This window comes from Gobius niger (genome assembly GCF_951799975.1).
Source record: "Gobius niger genome assembly, chromosome: 6".
Taxonomy (NCBI): domain Eukaryota; kingdom Metazoa; phylum Chordata; class Actinopteri; order Gobiiformes; family Gobiidae; genus Gobius; species Gobius niger.
Window position 1 is genome coordinate 3463569 of NC_136857.1, and position 14439 is coordinate 3478007.

At 43.9% G+C, this 14439-nt stretch overlaps 1 protein-coding gene across 1 annotated transcript; it reads right to left on the reverse strand.

The window, feature by feature from the left end:
* Positions 1–1776: 1776 nt before the first annotated feature.
* Positions 1777–14314, reverse strand: csrnp2 (cysteine-serine-rich nuclear protein 2). The gene is made up of 4 exons (XM_079559169.1): positions 14133–14314; positions 12381–12643; positions 7285–7581; positions 1777–2811 (listed from the first exon to the last, which is right to left on the reverse strand). Exons 1-4 carry the CDS (start codon positions 14290–14292, stop codon positions 2011–2013), a joined length of 1521 nt encoding a protein of 506 aa, XP_079415295.1. The 5' UTR covers positions 14293–14314; the 3' UTR covers positions 1777–2010.
* Between the last annotated feature and the right edge of the window lie 125 nt (positions 14315–14439).

Genomic DNA, 14439 nt, shown 5'->3' on the forward strand with positions numbered 1-14439 from the left:
GATTTAGTCAAAAAAGACATTTCAATTTGAGTCTAGTTTTAGTCGACTAAAATTAAGACTAATTTAGTCGACTTATATTTATAATATTCATTATTATCATATTTAATCTTGTTCCTCTGCTTCATGGAGCTGCTCCACATGAACAAAGCTCAGAGCTGATCCTTTGGCAGAGAATTTACATGATCTGAGGCTCTTTCAGACGCTCAATAGAAGTTTGGATGATTTTAGTCTCTCCTTTTCATTTTTATTTAGTCTGATTTTAGTCGACTAAAATATCTGGACATTTTAGTCACAGTTTTAGTCTCATGAGAAACGTTTAATTTAGTTTTAGTCCAATTTTAGTCGTCAAAAATATCACTTTGACTAAAATTTAGTCGACGAAATTAACACTGCTTCTACTAGTATGAATCAGTACTTCATAAGTCATTTTAAGTGTTAGAATATTATACTTTTTCGGGAATTAGGGACAATGTATCATTTTGCACTATATCGCAATATGCAATACTGAGTAGAGATACTTTCAATACTTTGTAAATGTAATATCTCTTCAGGAACAGTTACACTGCACTCTATGTTAAACATACATGTTGCTGTGTTAATGCATTTAACCGTCTAAACACTTAAAGCAGTACTAAGTAACTCTTCCCCCTAGAGGCCATAAGTGCAACTGCAGGTGTAGTAGCAAGTTACGTTTTTTAAATTTATTAATTGTCTTGGAGAGTAAATACTACGCTGACAGGAAAGGCGAAGGGAGAGAGGGTTACTGTGCATCCAATTATACAATGGAAATATTTTTTTTCACTCAAACTTTGCTGTAAATACTGTTTAAAGCGACGTTAGCCATCAGCTAGCTTTGCCCGTTAGCCTGTTAGCTTCTTCTTCGTGATTACATTAGTGTGTATTGCTTTCTCCGGACCGGTGGCAGTCAAGTTGCAAACATGGTTTTCTGTCCAGAGACACCAGGGGGAGATGAAAGACCCTCCAGTCATCCCATAAACACTTGTATCACCCCCACAGGGACTACGGGGAGGATTTATTAAGGTAAATAAGTTACTTAGTACTGCTTTAAAAAATGCCAGGTGCCATTTGGTTTATAACCTTTGGACACATTTCTCTGTTTTCTGTTTCAAAAGTTTTGAGATACTGTATCGCAATACGTATCGTATCGGCCTCTAAGTATCGCGATACGTTTTGTATCACAGCAATAACAGCTCGTCCCAGCCCTATCGGGGAATAGAGTGAATTATTATCACTGAGGGGACCTGCAGGGGGACGGCACTGCTTCAGACTTGGGGGCTGACGGTCCCTCTTTTCCATGGACGATGAGGAACATTGAGACTGAGAAACACACGTATGTTCTTGGTCATGTCACAGAAACAGGGCTGGTTACAGTGACATTCCCATCGTATTATCGTGCCATTACTGTGCTGTAAAATGTGACCAAATTAGTTTCTGGATGTTTTTCCTCCCGTCATGTTGCCCCAGTTCAGAGCAGTAGAGCCACATCAGTCTAGACTTTCTCAATGTGCACGCAAATAAAACAACAAAACAATCTCAGAAACTCAGCCTCACATAATGCATATACAGTACACGAAAAACAAGTATTTCCAGGATTATTAGGTCTGTTTTCAGCGGAGGGTACGACTTTCACTTGATTTGGTTCGACGACAGCAGAGTTTCAGTGAGAACGACACAGTCTCGTAGCATCCATCACCGGAGGGACGTCTCCTGTCGGCATTTTAATGACTTTCCCACTGTTTTTGCTCTTCCCCCCCCCCTCCTTCATAAATTAATCTCGTTTCTCAGAAATAAGGCTGCATTCCACAACAAAATAACAGATGATGCTGCTTCTTGCGAGTTTCCGTCAACGCACCCTCCCACATTAACATCGAAGAGTCACAAAATAACGGAGATCGCGGCCCATTATTCACAATGACGGCCGTAATGAATGTTGAAATGCGTAACTTATTCGTTATAGGTTAAGCTCTTGTGCAAACATCTGCGGAAATGCTAGTAAACTTCTTGCTCCAGGCAGGTCTCCTCTTGGCACTGCTCTACGGGGGGGCTACGCTTCGGGGTCGGCGGTCTCTCCTCCACAAACCTGCGCTCATCTGCGTCCCGGTTTGTGCAAACGTCCTGGCCGCAGATCACCTCCTCGGCCGTCTTTACCTCCTCGTGGCGGATCTCGACGCACCCCAAGCCGTGCTCCTCCTCCTGGGCTTGGTTCTCGAACGCCCCCGCTTCTATGGGGCTCAGCTGATAGTATAGCAAGGACTCCTTATTGTAGGGGGTTTCTTCTTGGTTTTCGGTGATGCAGAGGACAGTCGCTCCCGTGGGGAATGGGCCCTGCAGCAGCACTTCCTCCATGGCCGCCACCTCCGCTTGCCGGGACAGCTCCTGCTCGACGGCGCCCTCTAGCCCCTCCCTCTCCCGCCTCTCCTGCTCCTCCGCGCTCTGCAGGTGGAGCACGGCCGTCTCGTTCTCCCTCTCCAAGACATCCCGCTCGTCCAAAACGTCCTGCACCTCCACGATCCCCTCCTCCACCACCTCGGAGCCGCGCAGGTCGTTGTCGAAGCTGCAGACGGACGAGCACTGGTCGGGGGAGACGGGGCGGAGGGTGGCGAACGTGGGCTGCGAGTCGGCGAAGGGGTCGTCCGCCCCGTGGAGGTGGATCTTCCTTCTCTCGGAGTCCAGCTTCATGATGGTGTGCAGGTAGTGCGTCCGGACGCGGAGCGGGTTGAACTCGATGCGACCCGCCATGTTCCCGCAGCCGTCTCTGGAGCAGCCGCACGGGAACGACATGCGGTCCACCTGGGAGAGAAGAGAGGCAGCCCGGGGTCACTGAGGCAATCAAGCACGTCATTAAGGTTAAAGGAGGGGTATTATGCTTTAGTATCACTTTTTAGGTTGGTTTTGTCAGACACTAAGGTTAGAGATGTTAAAGATCTTTTACCTTTACTTATACCATGGTCTGGGTGAATACTGGATTCTGATTGGCTGGTGCATTATTTTGGTATAACCGCACACGTAGTCCGGTAGTTAAATCACTGGGATATCACTCCGCTGTGGCGTCGCCATAGCAACGCATGACACAGCTGAATCTGATAAAGGCGTAATTAGTGACTGACAGGAACGTATGAGATGGATTTTGTTTAATTTCAACGTTTTTGGCCAAAACAAAGCGTTTGCTAAATGTTTGTAGAGGAGAGTGAGCAGCTAGGTTAGCTACTGTTAATAACATATGAGCTTTACATTTCTATTGAAAACGCTTAAGGCTATTCATCATTTCCAGGCGTACATAAAATGATCCTGCATTGAAGCATATTTGTCTGGATTAGTAAAGTCAAACATAAAAGTTTGAGTTGGGGGGGCCCAGGTGTGAGCGACTCCACCGCAGCTGTTTCCATAAACAGTTGAGCTGGTTGAGCTAGCTAGCTAGCCTCAGGTTAAACAGCGTAAAAGTGAAATAACTCCTGCCCACGAGTGCCGCATATCGGTGTTTACTTCCAGGGAAAAGTGTTTCCGGGTTAGTCCTGTTGTGTTGTGATTCTGTGCTGATGTTGTGTCGTTGAGCCTGACTGAGATCCTCGTAATAGCTGCGGAGAATGACTCGCTCTGAGACCAGCCTTCAGTGACCGGCTAATAACCCACACAAAATAGTCCCGTAGTCTGGCAGATTTAGTGAGTTTAGTAAATGAAAAAAACATTTATTATAAATGTCACGTTTGTGGGACCCTGGTATAAGCGGATTAAACAACGAGGAGCCGCGTTAGACGTTATAATGCAGGAGGAACAACACTGTGTCGTGGTGTTCTTGACTCCGCGTCGTGCATTAGAACCGTCTAATGCGGCTCCGAGTTGTTTAATCCTTAGGTAAAAGATCTTTAACATCTCTAACCTTAGTGTCTGACAAAACAAACCTAAAAAGTGATACTAGAACACAAGTAGACACAATGAACGTTACGAAGTTGGTATTCTGCTTTTGTCAGTCCCATAGCACCAGTCTATATCACACTACAATGATGAGCAAACCTTCTGTTGGTCTGTAAATGCAGTAAATTAGAATAACTGCCTTGTATAAAATGTCTCTCTCAAAATGGCTGTAGTGAATGTCTTGAAATAGGCCTCTGTCTCTTTAAGAACCTCTGAGCCTTTAGACACGCCCCCTCCACACGCTGTCTGTGGCATCAGTGGGGAGGGGGTTCTGCTGAGGAGCAGTGGTTGGTTACTCGGCTGGTGACGAAAGCTCGGAGGCGTCTCCAGGAGGTGGGGGCGTTCCTAGGAGGACTCTAAATGGCCGCCATCACAGTTTTTACAGATTACTCAAAAATACGTGAATGTGCCAAGGCAACACTTCAGGCATGTTTTTAATGAGGGAATGACAGAATAACATGATGGAAAGCTAGAAAAAGTCAATTTTGCATAATACCCCCCCTTTAAGGTTAAGGTCTGTGATTTTAAGTGGTAAACAAATAGAATAGATCACGTATCGTTGACCGCCTGGGCCTGCAATTTGACGTAACGTAACCCTTTACTGATCTCAGCAACTAGTCCGAATATCCAGTGCCATTACTTCGACCAATGAACCAGCTCCGCAGTAAATATATTATAAGCATTGTATTCATTTTAAAAGATCAAAACATTTAAAATCTGGCTAAAATACATCCATTGTGTCTTTTTATGTTGTTATTTGAGTCTATTTGTTAAGGATAATGCACGACGAGGTGTCCATTATCAGAAATAACCTGAAGCAAGCTCCAGCTCAATTGTTTATCGTTACTATGGAAACAGCTGCAGTGGCGTGAAAACCTGATTTAACTCTTATGCACATTATCACTTTTTAATGGATACCCTCCAGCCAATCAGAATCGAGTATTCACTTTTTTTTTAATAGGACCAGATGATGACAAAAAGATGAACGCTAAAAAATGTAGCTGATTCAAGGACTTCGACAGACAATCCTTTCCTCCATTGTTTAACGCACAAAAATCTTCCATCGACTCGTCCAAACTCCAAGAATAGGAGCTGTTTAGACCAAATAAATGCAGTAAACCTGACGATTGTAAAGTGCCATGACGATTACTGCCATTTACCAAATAGACTGTGTTTGAGATAGAAGTTTGGTTAACCTCTTCCCACCCGCCTAAACTAAATGCATTCTGTTTCTTCGCGTTGTTGCTGTGTTGTGTCACCTTTTTTTATGTTTTTTTTTTGTTCAATTTTTGTCACATTTTTGTTGAGTTTTTGTCGAGTTTTTGTCACATTTTTGTTCAATTTTTGTCACATTTTTGTCACATTTTTGTTGAATTTTTGTTGAGTTTTTGTCACATTTTTGTTGAATTTTTGTTGAGTTTTTGTCACATTTTTGTTGAATTTTTGTCACATTTTTGTTGAATTTTTGTCACATTTTTGTTGAATTTTTGTTGAGTTTTTGTCACATTTTTGTTAAATTTTTGTTGAGTTTTTGTCACATTTTTGTTGAGTTTTTGTCACATTTTTGGGTGAAATTTTGTCACATTTTTGTTGAGTTTTTGTCACATTTTTGTTGAATTTTTGTCACATTTTTGTTGAATTTTTGTTGAATTTATGTTGAATTTTTGTTGATTTTTTGTTGATTTTTTGTCACATTTTTGTTGAATTTTTGTCACATTTTTGTTGAGTTTTTGTCACATTTTTGTTGAATTTTTGTCACATTTTTGTTGCGTTTACATCCTTGTTTTCTTCTCATTTTTGTGGCTGTTTTGGTGCGTTTTTCCCCAAGAAGCTTTTTGATTAGGGTAAAGCCAAACTGGATGAAATGGGATCTGTTCAGGTGGGAGTTAAGAGGTTAATTGCCCAGCCTTATTTATTCTGGTACAAAACTACTACAAAGCATTTGCATTCATTACATGAAGTCTCGGGCTTCTTTTCTATCATTTCTGTGATAATGACCCTGAAAAGTGACCCTGAAAGCTCTGAAACGAGCGTAAAACTCGTCTCTGTGAAGAATCGGGATGCTGCAAATGTGAGAAAAGTTAGGAATGTTTTTCATTGTTTGTAATCAAAAAATCAGGTATAGGGCCTTTAATTCTGTAAACCACTGTCTTTCCGACATCTTGATGATAAAGTGGATCAGGAGGGACGATGAACTTCTAATAACTGGAAGGTCTTTGGTTTGGAACCAGCTCGAGCCGGTTCATTTGTTTTGTCACTTCGCCCGCGTTGCCCGTGTATGGTGGTTGTCAGAGTCTGTACAGATTTAAAGCCACTTTTAAAGACATAGAGGCTAAGTCAAAAGTAATCAGCCACCACTGGGCCTCACATTTTCTAAATTCCAGACAGAGGTAGTGTTTGATGTGAAAGTAAACTACCATGGAGTAAGATCTCTTGCTGCAACGGCGCTACTGCTATCATGTGTATATATGAAAATCAGAAAACCAATGTTATCGCAGAGAGCTCAGCCATAGGCAAGGCAACTTTAGTCGTAGAGCACAATTCATCCATCCATCCATCCATCTTCTTCCACTTTTCCGTTTCCGGGTCGTGGGCGCAGCTGTTAGAGCTGCCCAAATCACATCACATTGGGTCCACAGAAGGACGGCCTCACGATTAACCGGGCCTGTCGGTTTTTCTCATAAGGAGCTTCTGAACCGCTCTTTGTCTGACCCGTCACCGAGGACCTGTTTGCCCTGGGAGAACCTACCAGGGACACAAAGCCCCCGACAACGGAGCTCCCAATTTAGCCATGGTTTAGTCCAATTTTGGTCATGGTTTAGCCCAAGTTGTGAGCAGCTAGTCCTGGTTTAGATATGGGGTTGCTTCTTGAAAAATATAAGCATCTAAATGGTGACAAAACGAGACTTAAATGATGAAAACGCGACCAAAATGTGACAAAAATGCAACGAAAATGTGACGAAAATGTGACGAAAATGTGACGAAAATGTGACAAAATTGAATAGAAAAAATGACAAAAATGAGTACATAAAAAAGACAAAAATTTGACAAAAAATTGACAAAAAAGTGACAACGGTGGCGAAAAAAATGTAAAAAGCGAAGAAAAAATGGCTAAAATGTGACAAAAATGTGACGAAAAAATGACAAAAATGTGAGAAAAATGCGACAAAATGCGAAAAACAGTTTATTCTGTAGGTTTTGGTGTGAAATGTTTTCACTACATCACAGTTGAAAGCTACAGTCAGTGTAAATCTCAGGCAGACGGACTGAAAGACTAATTATTCCGATACAAAACTTGGATATTGCACAAACTATAACGATTCTTCAGCCCATGCCAGGACCTGTTCTTACCTGGCACTTGATCCCGGCCTGGCTGCACCCACAGTGGCGGGGGTCGCAGTAGAGCCTGCAGTCGCAGCCACACTCCTCCCGGGACAGGCGGATGGTGCGGAGCTCCGCCTTCTCGCGGGCGTCGATGCGGCTGATGCCCGAGGCTCGGAGGAGGGCACGGCGTCTCTTCGTGGGCAGAGGCTGGAGGAAGAAACAGTCGTCCACATCCAGCGCGTCCACATCCAGGTCCTCGTCCGAAACGTCGTCCAGGGTGAGGAGCTCCGCCTGGGCACACTCCACCGTCCCGTTACGTGTCAGCTGTGGGGAAGAGAAGCACATGAGCTTGTCCTCTGCGTTCTTCTCTTTCTGATTTTGAGAATCGGCTGAGCATGACAGTGGTTGCCAATTACATGTGTTGGAATGGAGAGTCAAAAGGTGAGCAGACACAGGGGGCGGAGGGAGCAGTAGCTCTCATTCAATCAAACAAAATTAATAGACATTGTTAGATCAGAATCCTCTTTCATGAATCAATGTTCTGCTCACTGATTACAAAAAAAAAACTATTGAGGAAGATAAACTGGCACCATGAAAAGCAAGAAAACAAATACTTATTGTAATAGTCCTATAAAATCTACTATGACAAAACAGACAAAACAAATAGAACCTTTTTTTTCAACTTTAGTGACACTCTTGAGCTTGAATTTTACAGCAACTACCTTTCAGCAGTGGGATGGATTTGAAGGGATTTATTCATTGATTCATTTCCTTCATTGGCTATTGTCGAAATGTGTTTGAATCCCACTAAAGAATAAAGGACTTTAAAGAGGGGGTATTCTGCTTTTTTCAGTCCCATAGCACCAGTCTATATCCCACTACAATGATGACAAACCTTCTGTTGGTCTGTAAATGCAGTAAATTAGAATAACTGCCTTGTACAAAATGTCTCTCTCAAAATGGCTGTAGTGAATGTCTTGAAATAGGCCTCTGTCTCTTTAAGAACCTCTGAGCCTTTCCGACACGCCCCCTCCACACGCTGTCTGTGGCATCAGTGGGGAGGGGGTTCTGCTGAGGAGCAGTGGTTGGTTACTCGGCTGGTGACGAAAGCTCGGAGGCGTCTCCAGGAGGTGGGGGCGTTCCTAGGAGGACTCAGGCAAACCTATCCCTAAAATGGCCGCCATCAGAGTTTTTACAGATTACTCAAAAATACGTCAATGTGCCAAGGCAACACTTCAGGCATGTTTTTAATGAGGGAATGACAGAATAACAGGATGGAAAGCTTGAAAAAGTCCATTTTGCAGAATACCCCCCCTTTAAGTCAGTCCGTGCATCATTTCATATTAATATCACCTCTATCTATTGTTCAGTGAGTATTGATATAAATAAATCTATTTACTGGTTTCTGCTCGTGAACTGTCTATCAGTGTTAATTTCGTCGACTAAAATATTTAGTCTTAATTTTAGTCAAAGTGATATTTTTGACGACAAAAATTGGACTAAAACTAAATTAAAAGTTTTTCATGAGACTAAAACTGTGACTAAAATGTCCAGATATTTTAGTCGACTAAAATAAGACTCAATAAAAATGAAAAGGAGAGACTAAAATCATCCAAACTTCTATTGAGCGTCTGAAAGAGCCTCAGATCATGTAAATTCTCTGCCAAAGGATCAGCTCTGAGCTTTGTTCATGTGGAGCAGCTCCATGAAGCAGAGGAACAACATTAAATATGATTATATTGAATATTATAAATGCAAAGTCGACTAAATTAGTCTTACATTTAGTCGACTAAATTTACTTGCAATTTTAGTCGACTAAAACTAGACTAAAACTAGACTAAAATCGAATTACATTTTCGTCAAAAGACTAAAACTAAATTAAAATATGTTGTCAAAATTAACACTGCTGTCTATTGTCCTGACCCGGGCTGTGTCTCACTCTCATTAACATGAAAGTGCCCGTGATGTCTCAACTACGGAGGAGGCTCCAGGTACAGGTAAGTTGTTTCTAAAGCAGAGGTGTTCAAACCGTTTTCATTTCATACTGAAGTGTATATGGTGTGGAGGGCCCCAGATCTGCGGTCAATATAGTGAAAATAACCTGTGCCCCACATCTTTATCGAGACTTGGAACCTTAAAACCAGCTCTTTCCCACAATCAAATGCTAGTTTTTGAGGTTATAGTTGTGTAAAATGATGAAACTTGTAGTAAAAATGGCGATGTACTTCTGTATGCCAATTCAAACCTGAGGGCCACCAAAAATAAGACCCCGCTCCGCACTCTGAGCCTTTCACAGCACACGCACACGGCTGATCTTTTGTTATTCTCCCGCTCATACACGTCAAAGAAACCTGTGGCTCTTCAGTGTTTTGCATCTGAACAGACGAGGAGCTGAGTGGTGTTCAAGAGGGAGCGAGAGGAGCGGGGGATGAAGCTGAAGAAGTGATCAACGTTCTTCAGTCATGGGAGGAAAAACGCTGATATTTTCATAAACGAGATGGGGGGGTTTGCGTGCGTCACCGGCTGTCCCACGGAGCGTTGCTTTTTCAGGGCAAACGACCCTCAGAACCGCACTCAACACCCGGGCCAGGGTCGTACAGTCTGTCCTACAGGAATGTCAAATGTACAAACAAGTAGCTCTTCTTGAATGTTTGTAAAATTCTGTCAATAATTTCCATTTAGTGAATAAAAATAATTGAAAATGTATTTAAAGGGACTATACGGAGTTTAAAAATGTTCTTTTTGTATTTATTTCATTCATTTAAAAATGCAACAATAGCATTTAGCATGAATGAAAAGGAGCAGAAAGAAGTAAAAACTTATAATGTCCGTCTAATCAACACAAAATCATTTACAGTTACAGTTCATTTAAATGTTAAACTGTCTCATGCAGCCGTCTTTTTGCTTTTTTTCTTAGAAGTTTTAACTTTAGAATCGAGGCTGTTCCACAGAGCGACAAACAGAGTGAGAAACATCTTTCCTTTGCTGCCGATTGAAACCTGGGTTTTGTAAAAACCTCAGTACCTTTTAGTTCATATCTGCTTTTTCTCTTATTGAATCTGTTTTGTAGATTATTTGGTAAACTTTCCAGGTGAGCTTTATACATGGTTTTCAAAAGGTTAAACTCTACTTATTTCACAACATTTCAGTGTTTTTAGTTGTATGAAAAAACGACTGGTCTGGTCTCTGTATCGACTTCCACTGGCGACTCTAATCGCTCTTTTCTGTAACAAACAAATGTGATTAATGTATGTTTTGCAGGCACTTCCCCACACTTCAATGCAATAGGTCAGATATGGAACAATCAATGAGTTAGACAACAAAAACAATGCATTCTTATTGAGAGAGTCTTTGACTTTATACAGCACAGCTATTATTTGGGATAGCTTTACTTTGACAAAATGTTAAAACTAAGTATTTTCATCCCCCTACATGTTCTAGCCATGTCCTAATGTGCAGAATGAGCTCAGACCTGTTCACCACAACTGCCTCTAAAATCACTCAAAAGGTGTTAATTCGGGTCCAAAGTGCCGTCATGCACGAGCTTAATATAGAAGCTGCAGTTACGCATAAGACCTGAGGTGGCAGTAGTGAGCATAAAATGACGAACTTGCATCTAGCCCAGGGGTCGGCAACCTTTAACACCGAAAGAGCCATTTGATCCGGTTTCCACGGAAAAGAAAACACTGGGAGCCGCAAATACTTTTTGACATCTAATGCTGGGTTTACACAAAACGACGACAAGTCACGAATGCCACGAATCCACATTCGTGGCCGAGGATCACGAATGTGGGTGATACGGGGTAGACGTTTCACGCGCCGCCGCGAACTGTTGCGACCTGTTACTGCGTGTTACGATTAATGGCACGAATGATTACGCACGGTCACGAATATGCGTCCTGCACTGTTGCGAGCTGCTGCGTGCTGCTGCGTGCTGTTGCGTGCTGTTGCGAGTTATTGGGAATTGTCGCGTTCTGTCAAATCTGTCAAGAATTGGGCGAATGTGGACAAGATCTCCTGCCGCGCACACCGGGTTGGAGGCGGAGCAGAGAGATCTCGCTCCGCAGTGCGCCCTGACTCGTTGGGCTCTCCCCAAATCGCGTTAAACAAAAAGCAAATACACCAGCTCCGGCCTGTCAATATACTGGAGAATAGCAATAGTTTTTCAGTCTATGGGACAGTCACACCAGTTCAACCCCACTCCTGTCAACGTGTAACACCGGCAAACGCATCAACAAACGCACGCGCTTCATGTCAGATAAGTCCGTGCAACAGCCGCACATTAAGGGCTGACTTTAATCCACAGAATAAACATAAAACACTACACTCACTGTGCACTCGATCTTCTGAGGATCCGTCGGAGAACTTGCTGCTCTTAAACCTCTTTATCCAATGATTCTCACGCGTCTGGTCAGTCTCAGCTCCAGTTGGAAAAACTTTATAATCCACAAACACAGGCCTGTCTCCACCTGCCCCGCGCCCACCGCCGCTTGTTTTACGTGTCTAAGGTTGTAAATAAGCCTTAACTTATCTGTGGTGTAGCTGCTGGAACCACGCGCTGTTGTTTTGGTCAGTGGAGGCAGCGTGGGAGATGCATTCAGGGACCGCGGGAAAGTCGCTTCTTACTGTCCCTTTTTTCCCCACAAACGCGGGGAAAATCGGGACAAATATATCTCCAGCGGGGGGGTAAAAGGGGTGGCAGGAACTGGCTTCCAAACATCAGGAGGAACGACCGCAGGAGGAGGAAAAGCCGGCGTTTTGGCGGGTATACCGGCTTTCGCGAGTATGACGTTTATTTTGAGCGACGAAAAACAATAAAATATATTTATTCTAACATGTCAAGATCACAATAATCTTCCAATTTAGAACTAAAATATTAAAGGACTAACACAAATAACACTTCAATTAAATATTTAGGTTTTTTTTTTTTTTTTTTTTTTTTTTCCCCAAGCCACTCAGAGCCGCAGTGTAAGGATGAAAGAGCCGCATGCGGCTCCGGAGCCGCGGGTTGCCGACCCCTGATCTAGCCCCTTTAAAGAGAAAATCTTTAACAATAAAATGTTTTATCTTCTATACTACTCTGCTTGTGATGATCTGGTAATGTTTGCGGTGACCAAACAAACCTTCATCTTGCGTGCGTTGAGCTTCTCTTGCCGCAGGTGCTGCCGCAGAGTGTGCCTGTGGCTGGACTCCTGCTCTCGGGCGAACTCCCCCAGCGTGTAGTGCCTGATGGAGCAGTGGTGGCGAGCCATGCCCAGAGAACTGCCCCCCTGGCTGGGCACGCTGGTGAAGCCCTGCTTCCGGGGGAAGTAATACACCGTCACCACATCGAAGCGCACCCTCTTCCCTCCCGGCGACGGCTTGTGCCGCCTGAGGATGGACGTGGCTAAAAGTCAAGACAGAAAGTTACTTTAGATTTTCCTTCAATAATGATGGTTTTGTGGATGTATGATCGATGCGACATGTACTGAAAAATATTGTTAATTTGCAGATGTTTCTGTTTAAATTTGGTAAATTTACATAAGGAGATTCCTTTTGGATAACTATGAAAGTACCCGATAATCAATGCAGGACATGTGTGTGCCCCGTCAGAGGGACGGACGTCAGCAAATGGAAAACAGCCAATGTCTTGAATGACATTTACAATTACAAAATCCATCCATCCATTTTCTTCCGCTTTATCCGGGGCCGGGTCGCGGGGGCAGCAGTCTCAGCAGAGATGCCCAAACTTCCCGACCCACACACACCTCCTCCAGCTGTTCTGACCCCGAGGCCACACCAGGCCAGCTCAGAGACATAGTCCCATCAGCGTGTCCTGGGTCTTCCACGAGGCCTTGTCCCACTAGGACATGCCTGGAACACCTCCCACGGGAGGCCACCAGGAAGCAGCGGAAACAGATGCCCTGGAGGAGCAATGACTCTACTCCGAGCTCCTCTCGGGTAACTGAGCTCCTCACCCGATCTCGAAGGGTGCGCCCAGACACCCTGCGAAGGAAACTCATTTCGGCCGCTTGTATTCGTGATCTTACAAACACAATACATTTCGATGGTAAACCTCGGGGGTTGGATTGTTCGGGAGGTAAAAGGTCCTGTTTCCTTGAGGACTTTGTGCAGGAACAGCCTGTTCATTGTTTAAAGTTTAAACCCATGCTGAAAACCACCAAGACGGTTTCAAAATCAAGGTAGTTTTATTGCATTCAAACATGACAGGAGGCACAGAACAGAACCTGTGGGTGCTGCAGGGCTCGAGCACCCACCCAAATCTTTGGGCACCCTAATTACAAATGGATTCAACAGATAATATAACCTGTAACTCATGAAAGCTGCCTCTCCTCCTTCCTCTGTGAGCGCAGGTCCTTCATTAAAGCGTGTGATGCTCCACTCGTTTTTCAGCGCACGGGTCATGTCACGGGTTTGTGAGATCGATTCTGACCCCGTCTTTTTATCTTTCTTTTTTTCTGACTGGGAAAAACATGAACCAGCCCCTATGACTTAAACCTCATCCGCGCATTTTAGACAAAAAGTAGCAGAAATGTTATATAATGAATGATGTTAAAGCCCCACCATGAGATTTAAACACTATAGGGCTTATGATTATCAGGGTGAACAGAGCTGTTGACACTGAAACTCCCAACACAATAAATGTCAGTTTTTGGTTCAGAGCAGAAGTTAAACCCCTCCCACTGTTTTATTTATCAACATCCTGCTGCCAAAACAACTGAAACTTCTGAGCTGAGAGGAGAAACGTCCAACACTACAGAGTACAGATGACGGCTTGAGAACCTTTGTCTATGAGGATTTAAGTGATTCTGTGTGTGTGTTTCTCTGCTCTGCATCATGATGATTATATCGTAAAGGCGGTGGAAGTGGCTCACGTGTGAAGGAGCTGGACGGCGGGTTGAGGCTGTCGCAGCTGTCCGCGCTGTCGCAGCTGGAGATGTCGTCGTCCGAGTCCTTTGGCGTGAGCGAGAACGGAGAGCTCTGGTCCACCTCTTCATATCGGCGCTTCAGGCTGAGGGACGCGGCCGTCTCCATGGAAACGCTCGGTCTGCGGGCGACAGGGCGGGGCGTGTCAAACACAGACGGACGCTGAGGTCAGACAGGTGGACGCCCGATGTGAGGCCGAGTCCTGACCCGGGGTCAGGCCTGTTTCAGCTGAGAGTGGAGGATTAGTGCATGGTT

Bases quoted from the DNA above. Each gene is read 5' to 3' on its own strand.
- csrnp2 (XM_079559169.1), bottom strand. From the start codon at position 14,292: ATGGAGACGGCCGCGTCCCTCAGCCTGAAGCGCCGATATGAAGAGGTG. The intron at 12,644-14,132 runs GTGAGCCACTTC...CTTGACTTTTAG, and splicing joins GCCGTCCAGCTCCTTCACAC to CCACGTCCATCCTCAGGCGG. The intron at 7,582-12,380 runs GTTTGTTTGGTC...TCTTCCCCACAG, and splicing joins TCAACGCACGCAAGATGAAG to CTGACACGTAACGGGACGGT.